Source organism: Coturnix japonica, chromosome 1 (assembly GCF_054131305.1).
Source record: "Coturnix japonica strain WE chromosome 1, WE-NBRP24, whole genome shotgun sequence".
NCBI lineage: Eukaryota > Metazoa > Chordata > Aves > Galliformes > Phasianidae > Coturnix > Coturnix japonica.
The window spans coordinates 145,350,546-145,374,000 of record NC_140663.1 but is presented as its reverse complement, the minus strand read 5'-3'; the positions used below and the strand labels follow the sequence as shown (position 1 = coordinate 145,374,000).

Below are 23,455 nucleotides of genomic sequence, written 5' to 3'. Positions count from 1 at the left end.
GATCTGAGGTCTCATGGGCAGTGTTTAGGTGAAGATCACAATTAAGCTAACACAGTCAATTTATTCTCACGCTAGTTTTACTCCAGTTGACAAAATGGCAAAATGCTAAGTAGTCTGAAGGCTTCCCTCTGTTATACTTGTTGCCTATGGCTTTTAATTGCAGGTACTATCACAGCAACCCTACCAAAGTCCAAATGTCATGAATAGTAGCAAACAACAGTACAAAGTGCAGAGGATCCTCCTGAACCCCAGCTATCTTTACTGAGTACTGCAGGAAGTAAGATATAATGTTCTTCAGTGGCTCAAGGCTTGCTGAAATGAACTGCAACAATAATAAAAGCAGGCTAAGATTATAGATTTGGACACTACAAATGTTTAAAATGCCAATTGTGAGATGGTGAATGCATAGCATTTTTCAATGCAGTCACCACTGATCCAGAAAATGTTAGTTCTGAAACCAGGAATAATTCCTGTGACATACTTAGGACACATAGAAACCCTAACTGGTAACAAGAAGTACTTGGTTTGCATCTGCACCATCTATAAATCATCTTAGAAGGCACTGCATAAAACCACTCCACTAAACAGTGTTCAGCATGCTGCTTTCAACAAGCAGACTCAAGGATCAGTGGCATTCTTTATGTATTTTACCAGCACTGACGGTTTTTTTTATTAAAAGGCTAAGTTTTCCTGCTAGTCTTGATATCCACACAGAGCTTTTAATCATTTTAAAATGTAAAGATACATAAATGCTTTCATCTCTCACCCCAATCTCTCTTTCATATTGCTGAATTTAAGTAGCACTATCCAGTTACCAAATTGCAAACTCCAGTGTTCTGCTTTGTGAGTTACATTTTTGTAGCTGTTTTTAAAATCAATTTTCTATCTAAGTCTCAGTGAGATACCACACCTATTACAAATTGTGAACACATTATACCATCTGTGAGAAAAGTATGAAGTCTTCTGAAAAAAATGAAAACCAAAAAATCAACCAAAAACAAACAACAAAAACAAAACAAAAACAAACAAACAAAGAAACAAACAAACATAAACCCAACAAACAAAATACACAATAAAAAGTTATTTTGTCTGCTGGTTTTAACTATGCAGGATGGCCACAAAAATAACTAATATCTGGAAGGAAAATCTATACTGTAGTATTGCACCATACTTCAGCAGTTCTAGGTGAAGATGGATAGAGAAGATTTTGGTTTTGTATTTTTATAATACAGACATTACCTGGTCTGAAGGAATATGATTAATACAAGTCATTACACTACACAGAACTTGCTTCAAACCTCTGTTACTCACATGTAACATGCCTATACAATATCAATCACAAGTGAATCAGATTTTGTTAGTATTAAAATGCATGTGCATAACACTAAAATATTAGCCATCTCCATCCATCCCATACATTAGGATGTAGCACTTGGTACTACAAGTCCACCAAGCTAAAGCCACCTCAGATTCTGACATGCAACTTAGGGTTACATTTGTTTACTCCCACTGTTTCAGTTTTAACCAGAAGACACTATCCCAGTTATAGTTGCAAATCCACAGTTAAAAAGTCAGAGACTAGTTTTTCTGCTGCCAAATTTTGCAACACAAATTCAGTAAGTCACCGAGCTACAGATAGAAAATACGTGTTACCCATTGCAGGATTTCATTTCATTTTCAAATGTGTTTTAATAACTAGAACTTGCTCTAATTGGATTATCTTGAATTTACTGGAGCAAGACAAACCAAGTATCTAGCTAGTTTAAAAGGTATTTTACTTTCCATATTATGCTTCTATCCAGATATGGTTCCAAATGATTCAGTTCTTCGTATCTTAAAAAGACAGTTGGTTCATCAGTCCTTATTTACTGCAGTGTGTGGTCACAAACTGAACTAGCAGCAACACATCATATACAAATGTGTCACTTCTCTGCTGTGATAGTATTTGAGAGGAAGTATCCAATTTCTAATGTGTGCTTATATGTGTTTTACAAAATACAAAAATACATAAAAATACTACTCAAAGAATGAAAGAAGAGATTAAAAAGAGGAACAAGAAAAGGTAGTGACAGTATAATGTAAAGGAGATATATTTAAGCATCAGCCAAATAACACTATTTTTCATATCATTTACAGTAGATCTTAAAGACTAAAATACTTCACATGCCATTAGTTTCTTCATACTCTGTGACAGATTAGAATACTTCTTAATCAACTGCTAAAGTACAGGAGAAGACCAAAGCCCACATTTTAACAAAACTGAGTAACAGTGAAATCCAGCAATGCCCAGCAGGGCTGCTATCAAAAGACAATAACAGAATCAGGGAAATACATATACCTTTTAAATACTCTTCAAAAATGCCTATTTTTGACAGTTTTTTTAGTCCAGAGACTGAAAATTCACATTAAGAAACAGAAGTTCTGATTCGTAATCAAGGAAGTAGATTAAAAAACAAAACTATTATGACATCTAAATTACTTACTCCAAGTCCTGGACTTCCCTTCTATCTGGAGGCACTCTAAAAGCCCATGCAACTCATTCAGAAGCAGCCTTGCTCTACCAGGTGAATACTATAGGCTGTATATGATTTGTTGCAATGAATTAATTCTATAGTAAAAATGAAGAAAATGTAGGTCTTTAAATCTCAATCATATAAGATATTTAAATCTCAATCACTTGAGATTGCCATTCACACAATTCATAGCAATACTGAAGTACAGTTCCCATAGTTGTCCACCTAAACTGTCCTAACACTTGAAAGGATGGCTATCAGAATTGAAGAGAAACAGGATCAAAGTGAACCAAAGCTCACTTCCCTTTGATATATCCATGTTTTTCATCTATTTTCACAGTATAGACAAGTGTTGCCATTTTTCAGTCATCACAGTTGGAGGAAGAAAAAAGGGCTTGTAAAATAAAAATAAAATGCCAATCACAGTAGCGGATCATCTATCTTGACTCGTTTTGTATTTCTACTGATTGACAACCAGGTGCTCTTGTAGCACACAAAGGCAAAAAAAAAAAAAAAAAAAAAAAAAAAAAAATCAGGTGTTTATTTCAAACTGAAATGTTTGACAGATGTAACAGCTTCCTGAGATGAAGCTGATGAAATCTCAAATAGGAAAGTCCATCTCCTGTACATGGGAGAGATTACATTTCAACAGACAAGTTTTACTGTCCTTATGCAAATGCAGATTTCATTTATTTATTTATATTTATCTGGCAGCTGTTAAAAACATGGGAGACAACAACAACTTTACTATTGGTGCATAGTCTACCTCCTGCTGCTCTGGATTCTGCAGGCTTCAGAGCAATCTAAGTTTCAGGGTACTGTTGTCACAAACTGAAGGTAATCTCAAATTCTCTTACTGGCAACACTTGCACTTCAATGATATTTTGACCTCTATTTCTGAAATTGCGAAAGTGAACTATCTGACAAGTGACTGAAAATTCATACTGCTATGGACACATACCTAAAACAGAGAGGTAAAAGAAGGATTTTTATGCTGTGATGCAAGTGGCCATACATAACAGAGAATAGAAATTAGAAGTTTACAGCTTCCTTTTTGTCTACTTAAATTCACAGAATGAGCTATCAGGGAACACGTAGAATTTGGGAAAAACAGAAAAAAACAAAATAACTGGGTTTTCAATGTACTGTCTTCCTAAAATAGTCAGATGTGCAAATGGCCTGATAACAGCTCAAGAAAAAGAATGTTTCTGTTGATCCAGGAGCCCTTGTACTCAATCCACATTGTAAAGAAGATTTTTTCAGAGGTAACTGAGCACACTGTCTAACTTCTGTGGGCATATATATAATTGAAATGATATTTTTACTTACAGAAATTCCTACCCTTAAAATCCTTCTCCTGACTTCAGTAACAAAGCTAGACTGGATCATGCTCTCTACTAACAAAACAAAAAGTACTGGCACATACTCTTCATGGTATGCAGTCTTCACTATTGTGCGATGCATCTCACCCTACTATATCTATCAGCATCTTCAACTAGTTTAAACAGACTATTTTCTTTCAGAAGGGTTAAACTGTGAGCTCAGTGAAGCATCTAAGATTTGACCACACCAATCCAACCACATTATCGACAGAAGCAAAATCAGGTACTGCGTACAGAGGTGCTACCAAATAAATATACTGTTGAAAATTATACAAAGGAAGATGTTCACTATTTGTGAACATCATTTGCAGAAATTAGGCTAGATTCACAGTTGGAAGTTGGGCACATCTTCAGATATGTTCACTACAGGCTGCAAGAGTAGGGACAGGCAATAAAACTGACTGGGTAAAAGCACTAAAGCCAGGGGTTTAATATCACTCTTCTCCAGAAGACATCGTACTTTACATATCAAGGAGGTATCCACTGTAATTAAAATTCACAGTTCTGCACCTTTTTTCTGCAGCTCTGAAACCAAGGTGATTACACTTTCTTCCAAAATATTCTGGTAGGGGGAAAGAAGACTCACAAAAGACTCAATGCTTAAAGTATCCCACCATGAAGATCGGTATCAAATCGTTAATTTGTTTTCATTATAAAAAAACTTGATAAATAGGTCATATATAGAAGCATGTATGACAGAAACACCTTTCCATGAGAAACCCAGTTGTCTTCCTGACTTGTATGCTCTGAAGAAGCATGGATTTTGAGGCAGAAATTTGCATCTGCTAGGTTTAGCCATTTAAAAGATATTGCTGACAGATACCAATTTACAAGAGATGGTAAGAATAGGAATTATCATTACCAACTGAAGCATGAATTTCCTTTTAGATTTTTAAAAGTAATAAAGGCTATATGACCAAACAAGGCTAAATAAGGCTACTAAAGTAGCTCACTTGATAGAAAGTATTGAATTGTCAGTTTTTAAAGATTTTGTAACAGTTAAGAAAAACAATCACAGACTTAGTAACACATGAACGCCTAGGACATGGTAAGAATGAATATACTGCAAAATTCAAAATACAATCAGTATCTCAATGTTAATTTGGTTAGAAGGAATGAAGAAGAAGGAAGGAATATCAGTTTGTGTCTGCAAAGCATTTTACAAATCAATATTGATAGGTTTTTTTTGTTTTGTTTTGTTTTGTTTTGTTTTGTTTTGTTTTTCTTACAGCCATCAGCCAAAGAGAATATCTAATTTTTTTTTTCTTTTAATTTTTTTTTAATTTTTTTTTTTTGGAGCAGGGAGATGTTGCTGTTTTAAAGTGCTACCGAGATTTTGTTCCTGTGATTATGGATGAGAAATAAAAGAAAGAAGAAAAATTAGATAGCTGATCTTCCATATTTTATCAAATTCTGCTCAAAATAAAACCATTTTTAGTTCATATGACTCTCAACTGATCTTGCATGTATTTTTAGATTTTGAAAATATTCTCTAGGTGCTATCTTACATTTTTTATAAAGCAGTTAACATCAGGAAGAGCTACAGGTGGCATAAATCAGCAGATTTATCTCCATTTGGACATAATATCAAATACTGAACATCTACGCTAAGAAAAGGCTCCTTATATTTCTACTGTAGAAAGAACTGTCCATATTCAAGAACAACTTTCAAGTAGAAATATGAATACATATTTTCACACACATGCACACACACACACACACACACACACAGGTGTGGCATTTCACAAAAGAAATGGCAAAAGTACATCATCATCTCATAGGAAACTAAAGAAGCTACACATCAACTGCAGTCATTTCTTGATCATTTCCTGAAAACTGCTGAATTATTCAATTGTCTCTTTTAGTGCAATAGGAGATGCAAAAATACCCACGTCAACTTTAAAACAAATCTCACACTTTTACTCACTTGCCAGAAAGAAACAACAGGAAATAAAAAGAGATAGCAACATTTCTGAGACTACAATTTGAACACTTCAGTGTGACTACAAATTATATTTTTAAACTACCTTACTGAGAAAGTTACAGAAAAACTGAGAAAGGTTTCACAGATTTTTCTATTAAGATCAACATGAAATTAATAACAAAACTATATTGGGCCAAATGCTTTGCTGAATCTTCACATCCTAGGAATAATCTACACGTGGCTTTATACAAGTAGAAAAACATTTCTGGACAAAACAATTTACTTGCAGTTTTTTGTAACAGTATAACCAACACAAGAGTGTAGTGATATGTTTACGGTATCCTATATCAGTAATGCCTGTTTTTCATAGAAAAAAACAAAACAAAAACAAACACACACACATATATATATTGCAGCTACACTACAATGAACTATTTTATATGATATTTTAATTATAAAAAAAGTTACAATGATATTCATTTTGTGCCAAGACGAGCACTTAAAATCTCAGTTAAATGAGTTGCTCAAGCCCTTTATGCAGCAAATGACTTGCTAAAAGACACCAATGGAAACAAAGATGTTCCCACTCTCAGCTTCAGTAAAATATGATAGCTGATAACATCCATTCATTTCTCATGTACAGCCTGGGAAATCATTTTCCAGTCAATGGAATGCTATTTGATGTAAACCAGAAACGAACAGATTAAATGCACACATCGGTCTACTGGGATAAATCATTCTGCATACATTCCAACACAGGCCATAAAGTCAAACCAGTAATAAAAGAAGGAAGTAATATGTGATTTTTAATTTATTTATTTATTTTCCTCTAGCAATGATATGGACATTAAAGAATGCACGTCAGATAACTCTACTTTAGAATCAACTGAGGAAACTTCTGAGTATATATTTTAAATTCAATTTGCTGTTTTGCAGAGTGACACCAAAACTTGAGTATCACCTATAATAGACAGGTCCACTTGGTCAGTTATATTCTGTATATTGGGTACAATTCAATCCTAGAGTGAGAAGATACAGCACATCATGAAATAAATGAAACTTGAACTTGTCTGCTCTTGAACTGAATTCACCTAGATGAGGACTGGTCCATTAGGTTTCACTTACTTGCCCTTGAAAAGAATGTGTGCAGATGAAAACTTGTAGTGCAAAAATAAGAATCCTTGAGCTGATGAAGGAAATCTTAGAGTTTGAAACCTGCACTTCAGACAGGTAGGCTGTGCCTATAAAGAGTTGCCGCATGTAAATGGGTCACAGTTTTCATATCTTTAACATCTGTTGTTTATACCCAAGAAAGCACATCAGGGGCAAGAAAATTAATTCCCCAATTGCTGTCAACTGAGTTAGGGAACAGCAATAAACAGCTTACTGTAAGCCTCTAGCTACAATAAAATTGCTGTCAATAAAATGTGGCTGATATGGTTTTGCTGTGCTAGAAGAATAGATTCTTTGGAAGTGAAAATCTGAAGTGGAAACAAGAAGGATCCTTCCTTGTTCCTATACACAAAAGAACATTATCGCAGAATTCCAATAGTATTAAACTCTGAAGATCCAATTAACTTTCCCATGTGTGCCACAAATTTATTAGCATTTAGGAAGTTTAGGCTTTGCAGATTCAGTATGGATGAGACCCCAGTGAATCTGATAAAAGTCTTTTGCATGACAAACATTTAAAGAGCAAGGAAGCTTGCTAAGCTTTTCCTGTCTCTATCTGTACACACAAAATGTTCCCCACCCTAGTTTAGCATTTCTACTGTCACTATTGAAAATGGCATTATAGCTTAAGGTTATGTTCAGATTTCTATTAAAACCCCCAGTTTTCACATGCTCTTAACTTTCAGAAAAATTCTTCTTTTCAGCTGAAATTTTCATGCTTGGTCTCAGCTGAAAGATGAATTTCTTTAGACAGTTGAGCAAAATCCGTTAACCTATTTTTCAGTTACACAAGGATAAAAAGAAAATGCATTGTGTATTTTCAAGATTTCTAATATTTTAGTATATAGATATATAAATATATGGAACTCAGAAACAATTGAATTTTACATGCATTTTTCCAGGCAAGTAGTCCTCACCCAAGACTAACATCCATGCTAACTTATAAAACAAGTTAAACACAGAAAGGAAAATAAACAGTGGAATTGTGTGTTGGTTTTTTTGGTTTTGTTCTTCCCACTGAGTAATAAAACAGAGCCTCTAAAAATAATATTATGTACAGAATTGTGGAATGCTATCATTACAAAACATAAATATTTGCAGGTGACATAAATTCTGTACCGCTGTTCCAATGCAGATTTCCCTCACATATACCTTGAAATTGCCACTCTCAGCACATCAAATCAGAATCATTAATGTTTTCAGCTTTTTTAAAATTTATTTTATTTTTATTTTTTCCTCTTATATAAACCCCAAAATTACAAATTTAAGCATTCCGGTGTAAAACAACATAAGTTCCATTTGTCAACAGAAAGTTTACATGCCAAACTTAAGTAATCTGCATTGATCAGCAGGAGCCTGGCTACTCATTTCTTCATCAGGCAAAATGTCCACTGACTCAAAAAGGAGTAAAGGAAGCTCCATAGTTATTGACTGTATTATTAAAAAGCAAACAAGTAAGTAAATTAAAAAAAAAAAAAAAGTGGAATGCATTCAGCCCCAAATCTTTAATTTCTGCCATCAGAGCACAGAAGTAAAAGGACAGTGACAACATATTTTCAGCTTTCCTGAAAGTACTAGAACTGTACACATTTCCAGAATTTACAAGTCATCATTTTCACTCGTAAGATTCATGATGCGCTGTCTTTCTAGAAGACAACATCTGAAGTCATTTGGACTTCAGGATGTGCTTCATTCCCATCACTTTATATGAAAGTTAAACACATTTCTAAATGCTATTTGCTTAGGAAGGCAGACTGAAGGTTTTGCTCAAAACCTTCACTAAAACTTATTTTACAAACTGTTCTATTTGCCAGTGCTGTGCTTCAAATCTGATTAAATGAAGTTATAATTTAAAACTGGGATAACCACAGCAAATTGGCCATAATTTCTTTTATTATTTAATCTGTTGTTAACCTAATGATACTGAGTAGGAGGCTTTTGTCTGTTTATTTTCTTTTTATAAAAGGTCTTTCACTCTGAAGAATACACGTCGTCTTCTACTATATTTCTATGCAGTTGTTTGGCGTACTGACTTACTAATTTCAAGTGCATTTTAAAGTTCAATCAAATTCTGAAAAGAACACTGATTGAGAAGCCTGCATAGATTTCAGCATTCTTTATGAGTCATAACACTGATTCTGGAAGCTTAGCTATATGAGCTGGTGGTGTGTAACATCCTTTCCATACTCCTAATTATGTGAATTAGCATTTAGAACAATCCCAAGTTCAAGTATTCAAAAATGCTCTTTTCAGAGCATCCACCAGGTTTACTGCAAGATAGGCACTTGAAGAAGGCTTTGGTTTTCATACTGGGTAGTTTTGAAACAACAACCTGTGCAGTTCAAAAAGATGTGTGAAGAAATTACTTTCAACCACAAAATTTCCTCTAAAAATATCAGCAAAAACACGGAACTTGCCCAGTAAAAAATACTAATGAATTTGTATTGAACAACTGATTTTTGAATTCTAAAGGCTTTCTGACTCAGGTCCCAGTTCTAAGAGATTTCTAGGGCCCAGCTCCCATTAGATCTAATAGGATTTTGCTTGAATAAATTCAAAGTGGGGACTTGGGTCTCATCTCTGTACCAGTTTTAATTTAGTCATCTGCAAGATACACTTGATGTATATTTTGCTTGAACTGAAAGAAATTTGAAGTAGAAACGGAGAATGCTACCATTTCTTAAATGAATCCTATATTTCTTCCTTCCCCATTTCAAAACCCTCCACAATTCCCACACCCTTTGCAAACCACACACAAAAAATGTATCCAAAATACAAGTAATTTACTACAACTTCATCACAAGACACAGAAAAAAAAATATTTTAAACTTCAAGAAAACAGAAATATTTCTCTTCATGAAGGAATTAAAAAAGAAATAAATAATTTAAAAAAAAAAAAAAAAAGTGCATCCAAAACTGTGACATTAATTTTAACTAGTATGCTGTAAGATTTCTATTTTAAGTCTGAATATTTTGCTTAAAGGACATACTCTATAAAAATCTATTTAAAAGACCTATGAAAGACCTATGAAAGCGTACTTAAATGCAGTGCCAGGGAATGCTAGCCAAGATGCATCCTAATCCCAGGAATTACAGAAAGAGTAGTACAAAGACTGCTAATGATTACTGCCATTGTTGGCTGTGCTCCTCCAGCCAAAAGTGTTAAGGGGACATAAGGTTACTTCCTGTAACATGCATCACTGGGGAAAAAAAAAACAAACAAAAAAAACCAAACCTCAGCACCACCTCCCCCTTCCCCACAGAATAATAGTACATAAACTCAGTTTAGATAACTGTCTGCCTAAGGAAGAGTTATACTTGCAGTTAGACATAATATTGCAGCTTTTGCAAGGAGTGATTCAAATCACATGATATGAATATTTGCTGACTTCAGAGAGGATTTAATAAGACTTCAGTGAAACCTGAATCACATCCATATAGAGGAATATAGATGATCATTAAAATGAAACCAATATATTTAATGTAATGAACACAAGTAACTGAAAATACTGCCTGTAGGGTGTTTTTCTGTTTGTTTGTTTCTCCTACATTTTATTTTGCTCATATTCAGTTTCAATGTGCAGAGCATATACATTCTGTCAGGTAGATCATATTTCAGACCTTAACTTCCCCACTATACTGTGGGGGATTAAGTCTGAGTTTCTTAATAGAGTTTGGAGAGCTAATTTAAGATAATTTAACAACATCTCTGAACAGAAAAGGAATGTGTGGGCTGGAGGTGTTACATTTTGTAACTAAACCGGGGGGGAGGGGAAAAAAATCCCATGAAAACTTCAGCCATATAACCACTGATTATGCAGAGCTCTTCTACAGATTATTTTTGTTTGTTTTAAATGAGATCTTTTCTTAAACTTATGCAGACAGTATGTATATGGTGCTGTACAGCAGCTTAAAAACTACTCCCAGAGTTCAACACAATCTCAGTTTCCTGGAAAGGCAACGGTTTTGTGAGAACCTTCTTAGATGTTTTCAGTATCTCACTGTATCAGTTGTCTCAGAGTAGTTACTTTAGCAGAACTGTCTCAGAAGTGCTTGTTTTATTCTTAGTATCTTGTTAGTGTGACACCTTACAGACACCCAAAGTCAAGACACAGTTCTGGGTACATCACATTCATCTCAGATAAGGCTAATGCAACAGCAAGAGAATGACTTTATCCTAAACTTGGGTACTGTCAAAATCTTTTTGCAAAGACAAGCCTAAATGTGTCTCACTTGATTCTGTAAGATTCATATCTCTAATAATTTCTGAGAAATCACCATAACTTGGAGGGCACAATGCCAACAGGCATACAAAAGTGATTCCTAACACCTAAGAAGTTGGTGCAGTGAAAGCTAAGCACTTGGATAGCTGCTTTGTAAACACATGAACTTAACTACTGACCAGTCCAGTGCAACTACCATTAAATAAAAGGTTCTTTGGCTGGAATATCAGCTTGGTCCTTCCCTCCCCCCTTTTCCTACCTACTGCAGGACTGGCACCGGGCCAGCGTAAGCGACATAGTACCTTAGTGCCATCTACAGGCTGTATTGACATTCTAATTTAGTGGCAAAAGACAAGCACCAATAAAATAAATTAGACAGCACTGCATTTAAATCTTTATTAGCAAGGAATTATTAGACCTAAGAAAAACTAATGCTGGATTTGGTTGAAATATGAGTTTCTCAGCCTCCTAATCCCTCTTCATATGGCGCATTTCACAGTTTAAAACGAGTTATGACAGATCACTTATGCATTACTAAGATGAGAAAATATTTACAATGGGCTGACTTCTTTCTGCATAATTCAGATGTATTCAGAGAACGTGTTCCTTTTGAAAGTATGCTTTGGCCATTTTTTTCAAAATATGCAACAAACTGTCTATGCAATATCAACTTCAATCTATTACAACAAAATAATTTAAACTCAAAACAGAGGAAGACTTCCGTATGGCTTAGTTATATTCTATAAACAAACCACATGCTTCACAGATGAAACAGCCCGGAAATTCAGCTGTCTTTGTTAGGGGAAAAGAAAAAATAATAATAATAGTAACTCCTTTAGTAGCACTAACTTAACAAAGTTTCATATCAGCTTGAACTGTAAAAGAAACTCAAGCCAGCTAACTTTGAAATTTGACATTGAATGTACACATCCCTTCAATCTTGAAACAGTCATGTTTTTCTGACTGAAATTTGGCATAAAAGAAGTTTTTTTTTTCTTCAGTAACGTTTACATTTGGATAATCAAATACCAGGGAGGAAAAAAAAAAACCACAACAACATATCTGTTTATGCATATGCATGTGCATATGCAGGGACACATACAGTCCTTTAACAATCAATAATCTTTAGAATCCAAAGTACCAGAGGCATTTTGAAAATGTGTGGGTAAGCCCCACATCACTGATAATGGAGTTGAGTTTTTTATATTTGTTTTTTTTTTTTTTTAGTATTTTTTCTTTTATTTTCTTTTTTTTCTCTCTTTTTTTTTTTTTTTTTTGTTCCCCCCATAATATAACTAAGCTAAATTAGACTGAAACAAACAAACAAAAAGAACATACTGGCACTTTTAATACTGGTTGATTGGGCACTTGTATGCAGTACTTATAGACCAGTAAAAGTGCTCGTTTACCTGTCTGGTGTGTAAGGGGCCCTTTGTCTTGAAGCCTCCTTGGGAACTGCACTCTGAGGCACTGAAGTGATCTGAACTAGTGGAAGAGCGTTTGGAAAGGGTGTCACAGCCACCAACAAAGGTGTTGTCCAAAGGGAGTTCCTGAATCACGTGGTGCTTTTTCACTGAAACGGGAGTGTCAGGTTTGAGATGAAAAGCAGACTGTGGAGAGGCAGATTTGTAATGCTTGGCAAGGTCAGGACTGTTAGGCTTAAAGGTTGTTGGTGGTGCTGTGCCCCAGTCAAATCTTCCTATACTTTGCTCTTCCAGCTCTGCTGGAAGGCTTATTGTCCCGTTGATGGGTTCATGAACTGCATCATCAGGTTTGGACTCCTCAATGGTCACAAAGTTCAAAAGAGAACTCTTCGGAGATTTCCTTTTCTTCCTTTTCTTTTTCTTGTTTTGCTTGTTCTCCTGATTGGGAGACATCCATTCAGCACCTTGCTTGCTCCTCTGGGCAGCTTTGAATCTGGATGCATGCCGGCAGCGAACAAGAACAGTGACAAATATCACCACTATGACAACCATGGCACCTGCCACAATAGCAATCATGATTGTGAGATAGTCCTCATTTTGATAGGGTTGGCTACTGTCTCCTATGTTCCGGTCCAGAGGTGTTTCCATAGTCCTGCGTATCAAGTCATAAATATAAGAGGCATTTCCAGCAGTATCATTTACATACAAAAAAACAAGCACAAGAGTATGCAAAGATTTGGGATAACCCAAATCACTTATGTTGACAACTAAGCGATGCAGCCCCACATCATTAGGAGTTGGTTTTTCTTCCAGAGTGATGTTACCTGTCACTGGATCAATCCGAAACAAACCTTTGTTATTTCCACTCACTATTGTGTACTTCAGTTCAGCGTTCATTCCGGTGTCAATATCTACTGCAAACACTTCTGCTACCACTGATCCTGGAATTGCTGAGAGTGGCACCAGCTTAAAAGAAGTATTAGAAGGCGGGTAGATGACAACAGGGCTGTTATCATTAACATCCATGACATTTATGGTCACTTTTGCTGTAGAAGAGCGAGGAGGCTGTCCTCCATCAACTGCCTTAACATCAAAGGTGTAGGAGCTCTGCTGCTCTCGATCAAAAGAAACATTGGACTTTATAACTCCAGAGAAGGGATCCAGCACAAAGTTGTCATTGTCATTGAGGATGGAAAGGGTCACTGCTTTGTTTTCCCCAGCATCTGCATCAGTCACCGTGATCACCCCCACAGTGCTATACTTTGGTAGGTTCTCTGATACAAAAAACTGGAAATGATTATGAGTAAATTTGGGACTGTTGTCATTTTCATCCAACACAGTAACAATTACAGCTGCTTGACTCTGCAAAGGAGGGGTGCCATTGTCTCGGGCTGTAACAGTGAAAATGAAACGCTCCTGTTCTTCTCTGTCAAAAACTCTGGAGGCTGTCAAAACTCCCGTCTTTCGATCCAGATCGAAAAAGGAGGCATTAGGGCCAAGCTGATAAACAATGTCTGCATTTTTCCCACTGTCTTCATCTGTGGCACTAATAGTTGTTAAGTATAGACCACGACGGTTGTTTTCAGAAACTGACAGCTCAATTACAGGCTGGCTGAAAATCGGAGGGTTGTCATTTTCATCCTCCAGCTTAACTCTTACCAGGGCAGTCTGGTTCAAACTGGGCTTGCCAGAATCAGAAGCAACAATTTTAAAGCTGAATTCTTTGGTGCCCTCATAGTCCAACAAGGAAGAGGTCTCTAACAAATACTGGTTGTCGTAAACTGCCTTCAGATGGAAGGGGACCTCTCTCTCAATGAAACAGATCACTTTGCCATTCACATCAGTGTCCTTATCTGAAACTGTAATTAGGGCAATCTTTGTATTGACAGGATCTTTCTCAGATAAGTACACTGTGCCATTGATGGGACTTATTATGTACCTGAGGTCTATGTTCGGAGGGTTATCGTTTACATCAGTGACATTGATGGTCACAGTTGCCCGAGCTGGTGTAGAGCTGCCATCACTAGCCAGCACTGTCACTTTGTGAATAGCAGTCTCTTCCCGATCTAAGGACCTCTGAACCGTGATCAACCCTGTGGTGTTGTTTAAAGCAAAAAATCTTTTGGTTGCAGGGGCAACTTGGGCACCAAAAATATATCTGATTTCTGCATTGCTTCCTACATCTGCATCTGTAGCATGAAGCTGAATTACAGAAGTGCCTACGGGCGCATTCTCTGGTATATGAACCTCTACTTGACTCTCTTTAAAAACTGGCCTGTTATCATTGACATCACTTACTGTGACTTGCAGGATAGCTGTGCTGGATTTCTGTGGGGTACCTCCATCCTCCACTTTGATTTTCATCACGTAGGTGTCCTTTTGCTCTCTATCCAAGTTCTGCTGCACAATCAGTTGAGGCCATTTCTCTCCTTCTGGAGTTTCTACAATATCCAGGCCAAAGACACTCTGCCCGTTCAACAACTCGTAGTGCTGCACACCATTGAAACCTGTATCAGGATCTGTTGCTGATGGGATTGGAAAGCGACTGTTGATCAGAGTGTTTTCTGGTATGGAGATATTGATGACAGGGGATGGAAACATCGGTGCATTGTCATTAGTATCCTTCACAATTATTTTTATCTTGATCAGCCTAAAAAAGTCATTGGGGAGAATCACCACTTCAAGTTCAAAGAAACACTCATTTTCTTCTGCATAGGAAGCGCCAGCACAGAGTTTCTCTCTGTCTATTCTGTTCGATGTTGTAAAGATCTCCCCAGTGGTACTGGACACTTTGACCAGAGGGGCATCCCCTGCTTTGGACACCAGTCTGTAGACAAGGCTGGCACTGGTCCCCGTGGCAGCATTGATGTGAGAAATGTTCAGATCCTTTGGTATGTTTCCTATGGGGACATTTTCAGGCAGCTCCTCTCTAATAGTATAAATAAGTTCTTGAGCTACAGCAGAATCCAGCCTTAAACAGGCAATCAAAGCGGCCAACAAGTAAAATTCCCTCAGGTCCATGATAATGTTTTTATTCTCTTTTCCTGGATTTTAGGACTTAAAGGTTTCCTCACAGAAATGATGCGCGGTTTGCAAGAGGAGGCATGCATGGACTGCAGGATGCATTACATCTCATTTCTTATTTGGAGACAGCACTGTCAACACAACCACACAGAACAGCATTAATGGTTTTTAAGGTATGACAAATCCATAATTTCCAACTACTACTTGTTTTTGCAAGGCATGCTTGCAGCAGTATGCTCTCCTACTGCTCCCCTTTACAAGCAATCCCTTTGGACAAATGCACTAATATCCCATTGGCTGCGTTTGCAGAGAGCAAGAACAGAAATAACTACTTGCAGGATTAAGGGTAGCTGCAGTTTCAACACGTACTTTCTGAATAATTTCTTGGCACACCATGTAATCCGTAACGTGCGTTTCCCCTCTACCCTCCTCCACCCAGTCATTTGGTGCAAGTAAAAATCTTCCTGTACTTCTGCTGGATTCTAACTGCTATGGCAGCTGCCAAATGTCATTTGCTGTTTGCTTCCATATGTATTTTTCAGCTCTTGCTAACCAGATTTCTCTCTGCTCCCTGTGCTTTGCATCCCCCACTACTGTGATTGTACTGGGAAATAACCACCCGGACATGCTGCTGCTGCAGCAGTCGTCACTGGCGACTTCACATCCCTGTTAACTGATGAGACAATAACAGGACTTACAGTTTCTTATACTCTCAGCCCAGCGTATCCTCTCCAGATGTTGGATACTTCCCCTTCTGTTTAATAACCTTAAACTTTATTTGTTTGGTTTAAAACACAGTCTAAACCGAGGGGGGCTGGAAATTCCGAATGCAACTTAGAAGCAGCCAGTATGTTTACAGACGGTGGGGGTGAATATATTTTCTGAATATGAAAGGAGGAAAAAAGGTACAGCGTTTCAGCCTTTCTCCATTGACACTGATCTCCCTTTAGGATGTTATTAGCAGCTGCCACACATAAATACTGCAGACTAATAATGCAGGTTTAAAAAAAAAAAAAAAAAAAAGCGACAGAAGGACTTGTGTTTGCATGCTCTGCTAGCTGCGAATAACCCGGGTGCAAGGCTCCAGCACCTGCAGTTCGGAGGAGCCGGGCACCCTCAGTACCAGCCTTATCTGCATTAAGCAGCACCGGAGCTGCTGCCCGTGATTACTTCCAGCAGAGTGATGCAGGTAGGGATGCAGAGACAGGGAGTAGGTGAGCCTTTGCCACCAGCACCAACTGAATCTGAAACACTGATCCTTTCCCTAGATAAATACACTGCGTGTTGGCTCTGATTATTATTATTATTTTCAATGAAATGCATCACGGTGTATGGGTAACTTTGCACTTACGTTGGTTGTCTACCTTTGACGATCTGCTGCAGCTAAGCAATGATCTGTTCCAGCAGATACAGCACAATGCATCTGGTAAACCACCAGTTTTGGAGAAATCAGCAGCAGCCAAATGCTTCCTCCTTGAGATATGTGTTGCTTCAGGGTGGCAAATTAGCAACTCCAGGGAACAAATTCACAGTTCCGTCGTTAGTCATCCTCTCCACGTTTCATTTCTATTAAGCGGCATTCCTTCGGGTGCTTAACGCGCACGCAACAGCGCAAACAAGCAGCAAGCAAAAATCCGGTGCACTTCTTTAGACGGGGAGTATTTTCCACTCTGCACTGCACACAATTTCCATCCCTCTCTCACCACAGCAGAGACAGCTACATCAAGTCTGCAACTTCTTACTGGAAATGACAGAGTTGGTCTGGCGGTGCTTCTCTCCCCCTTCTTACCTCTGGGGTGATAGTTGCACACATTATAAAGAGGAAAAAAAAAAAAAGAAAAAAAAAAAAAAAGAAAAAAAAAGGGTTAAAAAAAAAGATAAAATTCTAATAGATTATTGCTTTAGTGATGGGAGGAAGCGACAGCGCTTTCCCTCCTCCCTCCCAGCCTCCCTCTCACGCACACTCCCTCCTTTTCTCTCTCTCTCTCTCTCTCTGAACTGAAATTCTTGATATAACTCTCAATAAGCCCAGAGGGAGGGTGTGCGCGGCGCTAAGCCCCCCCTCCCGCCGCATCGCATTGGCCCTCGCCGGCGGGGGAGGTGGCTGCCGGAGCGCGGCTCTGGCATTGGCCGCCGGGCACGTCGTTCCGTGGGTCGGCCGGGCGGCGGGGGCGGCCGGCGGGCGGCCGGCGGGCGGTGCGGGGAGGGAGGGGGCGAGCAGGCGCGGAGCCCCGCGGAGAAGGGGGCGGGAGGCGGAGTGCTTGGCGGGTCGCCGCGCTCCGGGGGCGGGCGGGAGCACAACGGGGGGAGGGGGATGGGGCTGCCTTGGGAGGTGTAGGGTGCCCCGTTGCTGGCTGAAGCGATGACAGAGGGTTTGTGGCTGGTGTGGGGAAGATAGGGATGCTATGGCTTTTTTATTTTGTATTTATTTATTTATTTATTTATTTTGATTGGGTGGAATTGGGGGAGTTCAGCGAACGCGCCGTCAGCGCTGCACGGAAGAAAGCGCTCGGGGCGGCGTTGGCCGCGCACTCTCCGCGGCCTGCCAGAGCGCCGCCAGCATCAAGCAGCCTGCCCGGGCCCGCCGCTGCGTGGTTCGGCTTTATATTTAATACATGCCTTTTCATCTATAATTCACGCTGCTCAGACTCCAGCCACGTCTCGGCTCCCATTTACGCCTGCACACCTTTCTCCTTCCCCTTCCCGAAGGGTCAGCCGAGATACTCGGTGAAGGAAGGGGAGAGCTGTTTCGCTGGTTGTGTTTTTGTCTGCTTAAACATCGAGCTGGAGAACACTTGTGGTCTGATAAATAATAAAAGTGCTGATTTCTCTTTCCCTGTAAATGACACAGGTAAATTACCCAGCTAGCCACAAAGCAGCATCACATGCCTGGAAGACAGTGTAATAAAATGCCGATGTGTTATGATACGACTGACCTCAAAAGTGTGACAAGAGGATGATTATAGTGCATTATATATAGTGTGTTATATCTAGTGCATTTTTAAACATTTTCTGAAGCATGAATGAATCTTCATTTGACTGTGCTTTTATTGCTGCCTTTTCTCAGCTTGAACTTGCAAGCTGTATCACGCAGTACCTATCCAATTTAGTATGCCCAGATACATGGCCACGCTGGCTGCTGTTTCTGGTTCAGCCTTTCAAATATATGTGCATACATAAAGAAAAGATAACATCAGTGTTTATCTTTTTCCATGTGCGATATTGTAACTAAAAAATGTGTGCTGTTTCAGTTGATAGCATTGGCCAGCAAGAGATCCAAGTTACTGCCTTGAAGATTTTAGAAGATTTTACATCTTCAGATGCAGGTTCCTGCCTTCAGATTCCTATATACATACACACGTACGGCGCAGTGTTAGGCAGTGGTGGAAGCTCCTTATTTCTGTTAGAGGTCAGTAATTTGCATGGCTTGGTTTTGTGTGACACAGTGATATTACTGTGATATGTTCCCTTGGAAGTGATACAGACTGATAATATACTCTGTATGTGAGCACTGCAATCCTGTTGTTGCATGATGTGTAAAGATTAAGCAGTCTTAGTTTTGCAGTGCTTTGTATTTGTGTCTGAAACACTCCAATTACAGGCAGAGAGAGAAAAAAAAAAAAAAAATTGATCCTGGTTTTGATGACATCAAGTAATGGTAGCAAACGGAACTGAATCTAATAATAGTTTAAGAAAAAATGTTCATTATGTAATACAGGAAGGATGGCTAGAGCCCCAGCATTGAAAGTCAAGTAAGTGACACAAAGGAGCAACCTCACTGCCAAACCACTTAGAAAAAAAAGAATTCTGTGAATGAATGAAGTATGTGATCCTTTTCGTCTTCTAAAATACAAAGCAGAACAGCCATTAATAAAGAAGATAATTAGGACTGCGAGCTTTCTGTGTAATGCAGTCTGCTTCTGAAATATGGCGTGTTTATGTATGCATTAATAATGCACACATTTTTTCTGACACTAGTCATATCACAGCAGTATGGCATCACAGACGTTTTATAGCCTCATTCTAGTAACATCACAGACATATAACATTCTTATTCTAATCACACCAGAGCTATTTCAATGTCACATTGTAGTCACATCACATAGTCTGGTAATAATTATTTAACTTTATTGCTAAGCTGAATAGTTTTCTGTTTGCTCAAGGATGACTTTAACTTGTAGTCAGAACTGATTACCACATGCTCATAAATGAGCTCTTCTCATGTATGCAGGGTTAGCCTGTTTTAGGAAGGGAAAAAGCAGTGAAATTACAGAGAACTGATCATGGTTGGATTCGAGCTACAAATGCTCACGGATCAGAATAGTTCAACATTTCTGCTGTTTTCTGAAAGTACATTAGGAAGCCGGAGGTGTTTACTTGAAGTTCTGCCATGTTAATGTTTATGTGCTTGCTTAAAAATGCTGTAGTTCTTTAACTAATCATGCATTGTTAACCTCTTGGAAAAGGCAGCGCTTCAGACTACAGTGTTTGCACAGCAGATTGTAAAATTGTGTCTCAGAGCACCAAGGGGGCTAGAACTGTCACGACTACTTCTAATAATATTGGAAGAAAATTAATAGAAGCTCAAGTCCTTGAGCAGGAATCAGAATCACACAGTACAGCATTACACAGCCTCTGAAATTTGAGGAACTGCTTTACAACATTTCCCATGTTCACTTGAGTAGCCATGTTTTATCCTCCAGTAAATGTTTATTTGGCTGATCTTACATTTGGGAAAACTACGGTATGTGGTGTTTGGTCAAATGGCAGCTCTGTACTGTTATTTATACTCTTCCTTAATAGCCTTCTTTCTTTACCATGATGTATTAGGCCTTTGTCTGCATTTAAGAACACTGGTCTCCTAATCACATCATAACCTATTAGAATGACTTTTGTATTACAGCATATTAACTATTCATCCACATCATTGCATGTTATCTTTGCCTCCATATTATTATGTATCAAATTCTTTTCCATATCATATTTGAGTCGAATTCTAGCATGCTAGAAACTGACTCCAATTATTCTGTACTAGCTACAGTCAAATTGCACTAAATGGAATTGCTTACATTGTATCATACTGGCTACAGGCTCACACAATACATTATAAATGAAACTGATTCACATTATGCTTAGCTAACTGAAGACTTTAATCTTGAAGTGTTGAGCATAAAATGCTATCATTCTTCACTGAACTGGCTCTGGTCACTTGATCATTTTGTACCTGGGATTACCTCTTACAGTCTGTTATTATTAAAGCAAAATGGCTTTTTTTCCTCTCCTGCAGTTCTACCACTTTCTGTGGAGAGCTGATTCATATTCTAATGAGCAAGCTCTTAGCATCATGCCATCGCACTGCAACACTGGAACCAGACCTACAGCACACCTATAGCATGTTCCCTTCAGTCCAGCATAATGAGAAAATGCATTATAAACAATTTTATGTGTGTGTTCAAATAGCAGGTTACACGCAAGCTATTTAGCAGTCCTTACTATTATCCCAGGAAGCTCTGTTTTTTAAATGTTGCTTAAATCACATGCAAGTACGGCTTTGGTTCCGCCTTGAATAGGAATTATTCAAGGCCAAATTGCTGGTCCTGCCGTGATCATTGAGAGTGCTTCTGATGTGGTTGTTCCTTGAACTGTCTGCTGAAAGACTAGAGGATTGGAGTTTGGTGTGTCAGGTAAGATGTGAGGTTTCCCCATGTTGCAGACAATATTTAAACCGTGAAGTAGTTCACCTTCATAGGGCAGATGTTTGCTTTATTCTGCACTGAGATTTCTCTGTTCTTTACTCAGGCTCCTGCCACAATCTGGTCTCATGGTAACCTCAGGAAATCTAGTTCTTACATGATGAGTCAATACCAAAAAGTGATGCTTATCTTCTTCTTCACTTCTAACCTCCAAAACTTTAGGAATTTTATAAACGCTAAAGAGGAGAATGCCACCAAGTTTCATAAGAGCATACAGAGAGGATTGTTGAGCCTATTTTCTTCACATTCTTGTAGGCATGTTTCTTCTTACAAGTATGTCTTTTGTCCAGATGTTGTACATCTGAACGGATTTTTGGAGCTTTCTTCGAGGTTTCCTCCTCTTCCTGGGCGTAGGGATTGAACATAGAGTCTTTCCTTATGTGAGTAGTTCAAATGAAGTCAGTAAAATATTTTGTGTAATGTAAACCAAATGTAAGTGCAGCCTTTCAGAAGGCCAGTTAATTGAACATGCATGATGCTTATTTAATGTGCTCATTTCTATCATTTAAAAATGTGTTTTAATTGTTTTGCAGAATTATTGTTAGAGCTCTAGGAAAAGAAAAACACTTAAGCAAACAATTTGTGACTGTATAATGTGTACTCTTAAACAACAATAGCAAAGTCAGTTAATAATGAATAATTGAAACTACTTGAGCTTCTGTGATGTTGGAAATAGTTGCAGAATTGGGGCCTTTTAATGGACCATCTTTCTGGAAAATAAACTCGGTTCCTGGATAATCAAATCACAAAAGGGGCAGGTGACGACCTTTATTCCATTTGAATGGCAGAACTAAATTTAACTGAATTTGCCATTTTTTTTAGACTGACAAAGATTGCAAATGTCATTTCATGGCTCTGAAGGGTCTACAAATGCACAAGCAGAAAACTGGCATTTTGCAGTGCCAGTGTTTAATCCCTGTTACTGTACAATACAGCAAGGTGCCAAACTTCCATTAATTATTGCTGCTCATTTAAAGGTACAGATTAACATACAGAGTTGAATTGTTTGCTTGAAAGTGTGTTAATTTTTTATTTTTTTTCCCCCCTTCTCACAAAGCTTTAGTGACTATTTAGTGAAACAATAAAAATCAATTTGGAAATGGAAAAAAGAGAATAATAAACAAGTGCCATTTAAAATGCAATTATTGGGCCACTTAAACAAGATGTAATTGCATGTGGCACATAAAGAAAAAAATGTTTTATTCTTTGTTGCTCTCTTATTTTTATTTATTTATTTTTTTTACTGATGAAAGTAGCTGATGAATCAGAATACAGAAGCTGATTCAAACCAGTGTGTGCTTTTGTGTAATGTGAAAGCATTCCAAGACCTGTAAATAACCTGATGTCTTATTGATATTTTAGTATTTGGAAATGGGGAAGGAAAAAGATGGGAAAAGAAAAGGAGTCTATTGTTTTTTTCAGACAAAACAATGGCCAAAGAAAGCTTTACTAAATTGTTTTCATTTCCACCAAGAGGGTAATGTAAGTCTGACTGATGGAGTAATGCTGATGCAACACTGAAAGGATCAGTATGAGACTCAAAATGTGGAATGAGAGTTCCTTCAAGCATTTGCTTTGTTTTTCTGCTTTCAACTTCTGACCTGCTTTTTTGCTTGTATCAACTGCAAATAGAATATGTTCAATTTAAATCAATATACCTACTCACATTATCTTGCATTACTGGGATTGGCATCTCTGCATCTAAATTTGAACCTAAACACATCCTTTTTTTTGGTCATGCCTCACCGTTTGCACAAGGTGACTAAAGTAATGAAGCTCTTGATGAAACTCCATCTCCTCTGGGGAAAATGCTTGTGTAACACAATCACAGATTCATTCTTTAGATTTCAGATGGGCAAGAAGAGATATGATATATTTCTGTTAAAAGTACTGTACTGTTATGATATATTCTTGATTCTGACACTTCTGCTTCTCTTAACAATCCGGTTAAAACAAAGAATATATGATGCTGAGGTTTTGTCTCTTGTGTTGTGTTCCACTGGTGGAAATACTGCAACAGCTGTAGATTATTCCCATTT

At 37.9% G+C, this 23,455-nt stretch overlaps 1 protein-coding gene and 1 long non-coding RNA gene across 13 annotated transcripts in view; one reads left to right on the top strand and one right to left on the bottom strand.

Annotated features, from left to right (window-relative positions):
- Window positions 1-17,506, bottom strand: part of PCDH9 (protocadherin 9) — a 682,018-nt gene extending 664,512 nt beyond the window's left edge. For all 7 annotated transcript variants that reach the window (XM_015851665.3, XM_015851668.3, XM_015851667.3 and 4 more), the window contains exons 1-2: window positions 17,015-17,506; window positions 12,625-15,794 (exon numbers count right to left, since the gene is read on the bottom strand). In XM_015851665.3, coding sequence (XP_015707151.2) covers window positions 12,625-15,660 — 3,036 coding nt within the window. In that variant the 5' untranslated portion in view covers window positions 15,661-15,794; window positions 17,015-17,506. The remainder of the gene's footprint in view (window positions 1-12,624; window positions 15,795-17,014) is intronic.
- Window positions 17,507-17,871: 365 nt separating this feature from the next.
- LOC107308078 (uncharacterized) overlaps window positions 17,872-23,455 on the top strand; it is a 37,216-nt gene continuing 31,632 nt past the window's right edge. For 3 of the 6 annotated variants that reach the window (XR_014948526.1, XR_001552631.3, XR_014948517.1), the window contains exon 1: window positions 17,872-19,072. This is a non-coding gene — a long non-coding RNA (uncharacterized LOC107308078). Of the gene's footprint in view, window positions 19,073-21,706; window positions 21,797-23,455 lie in introns of all 6 variants that reach the window. The other 3 variants (XR_004305929.2, XR_004305931.2, XR_014948523.1) reach the window with 2 other exon arrangements.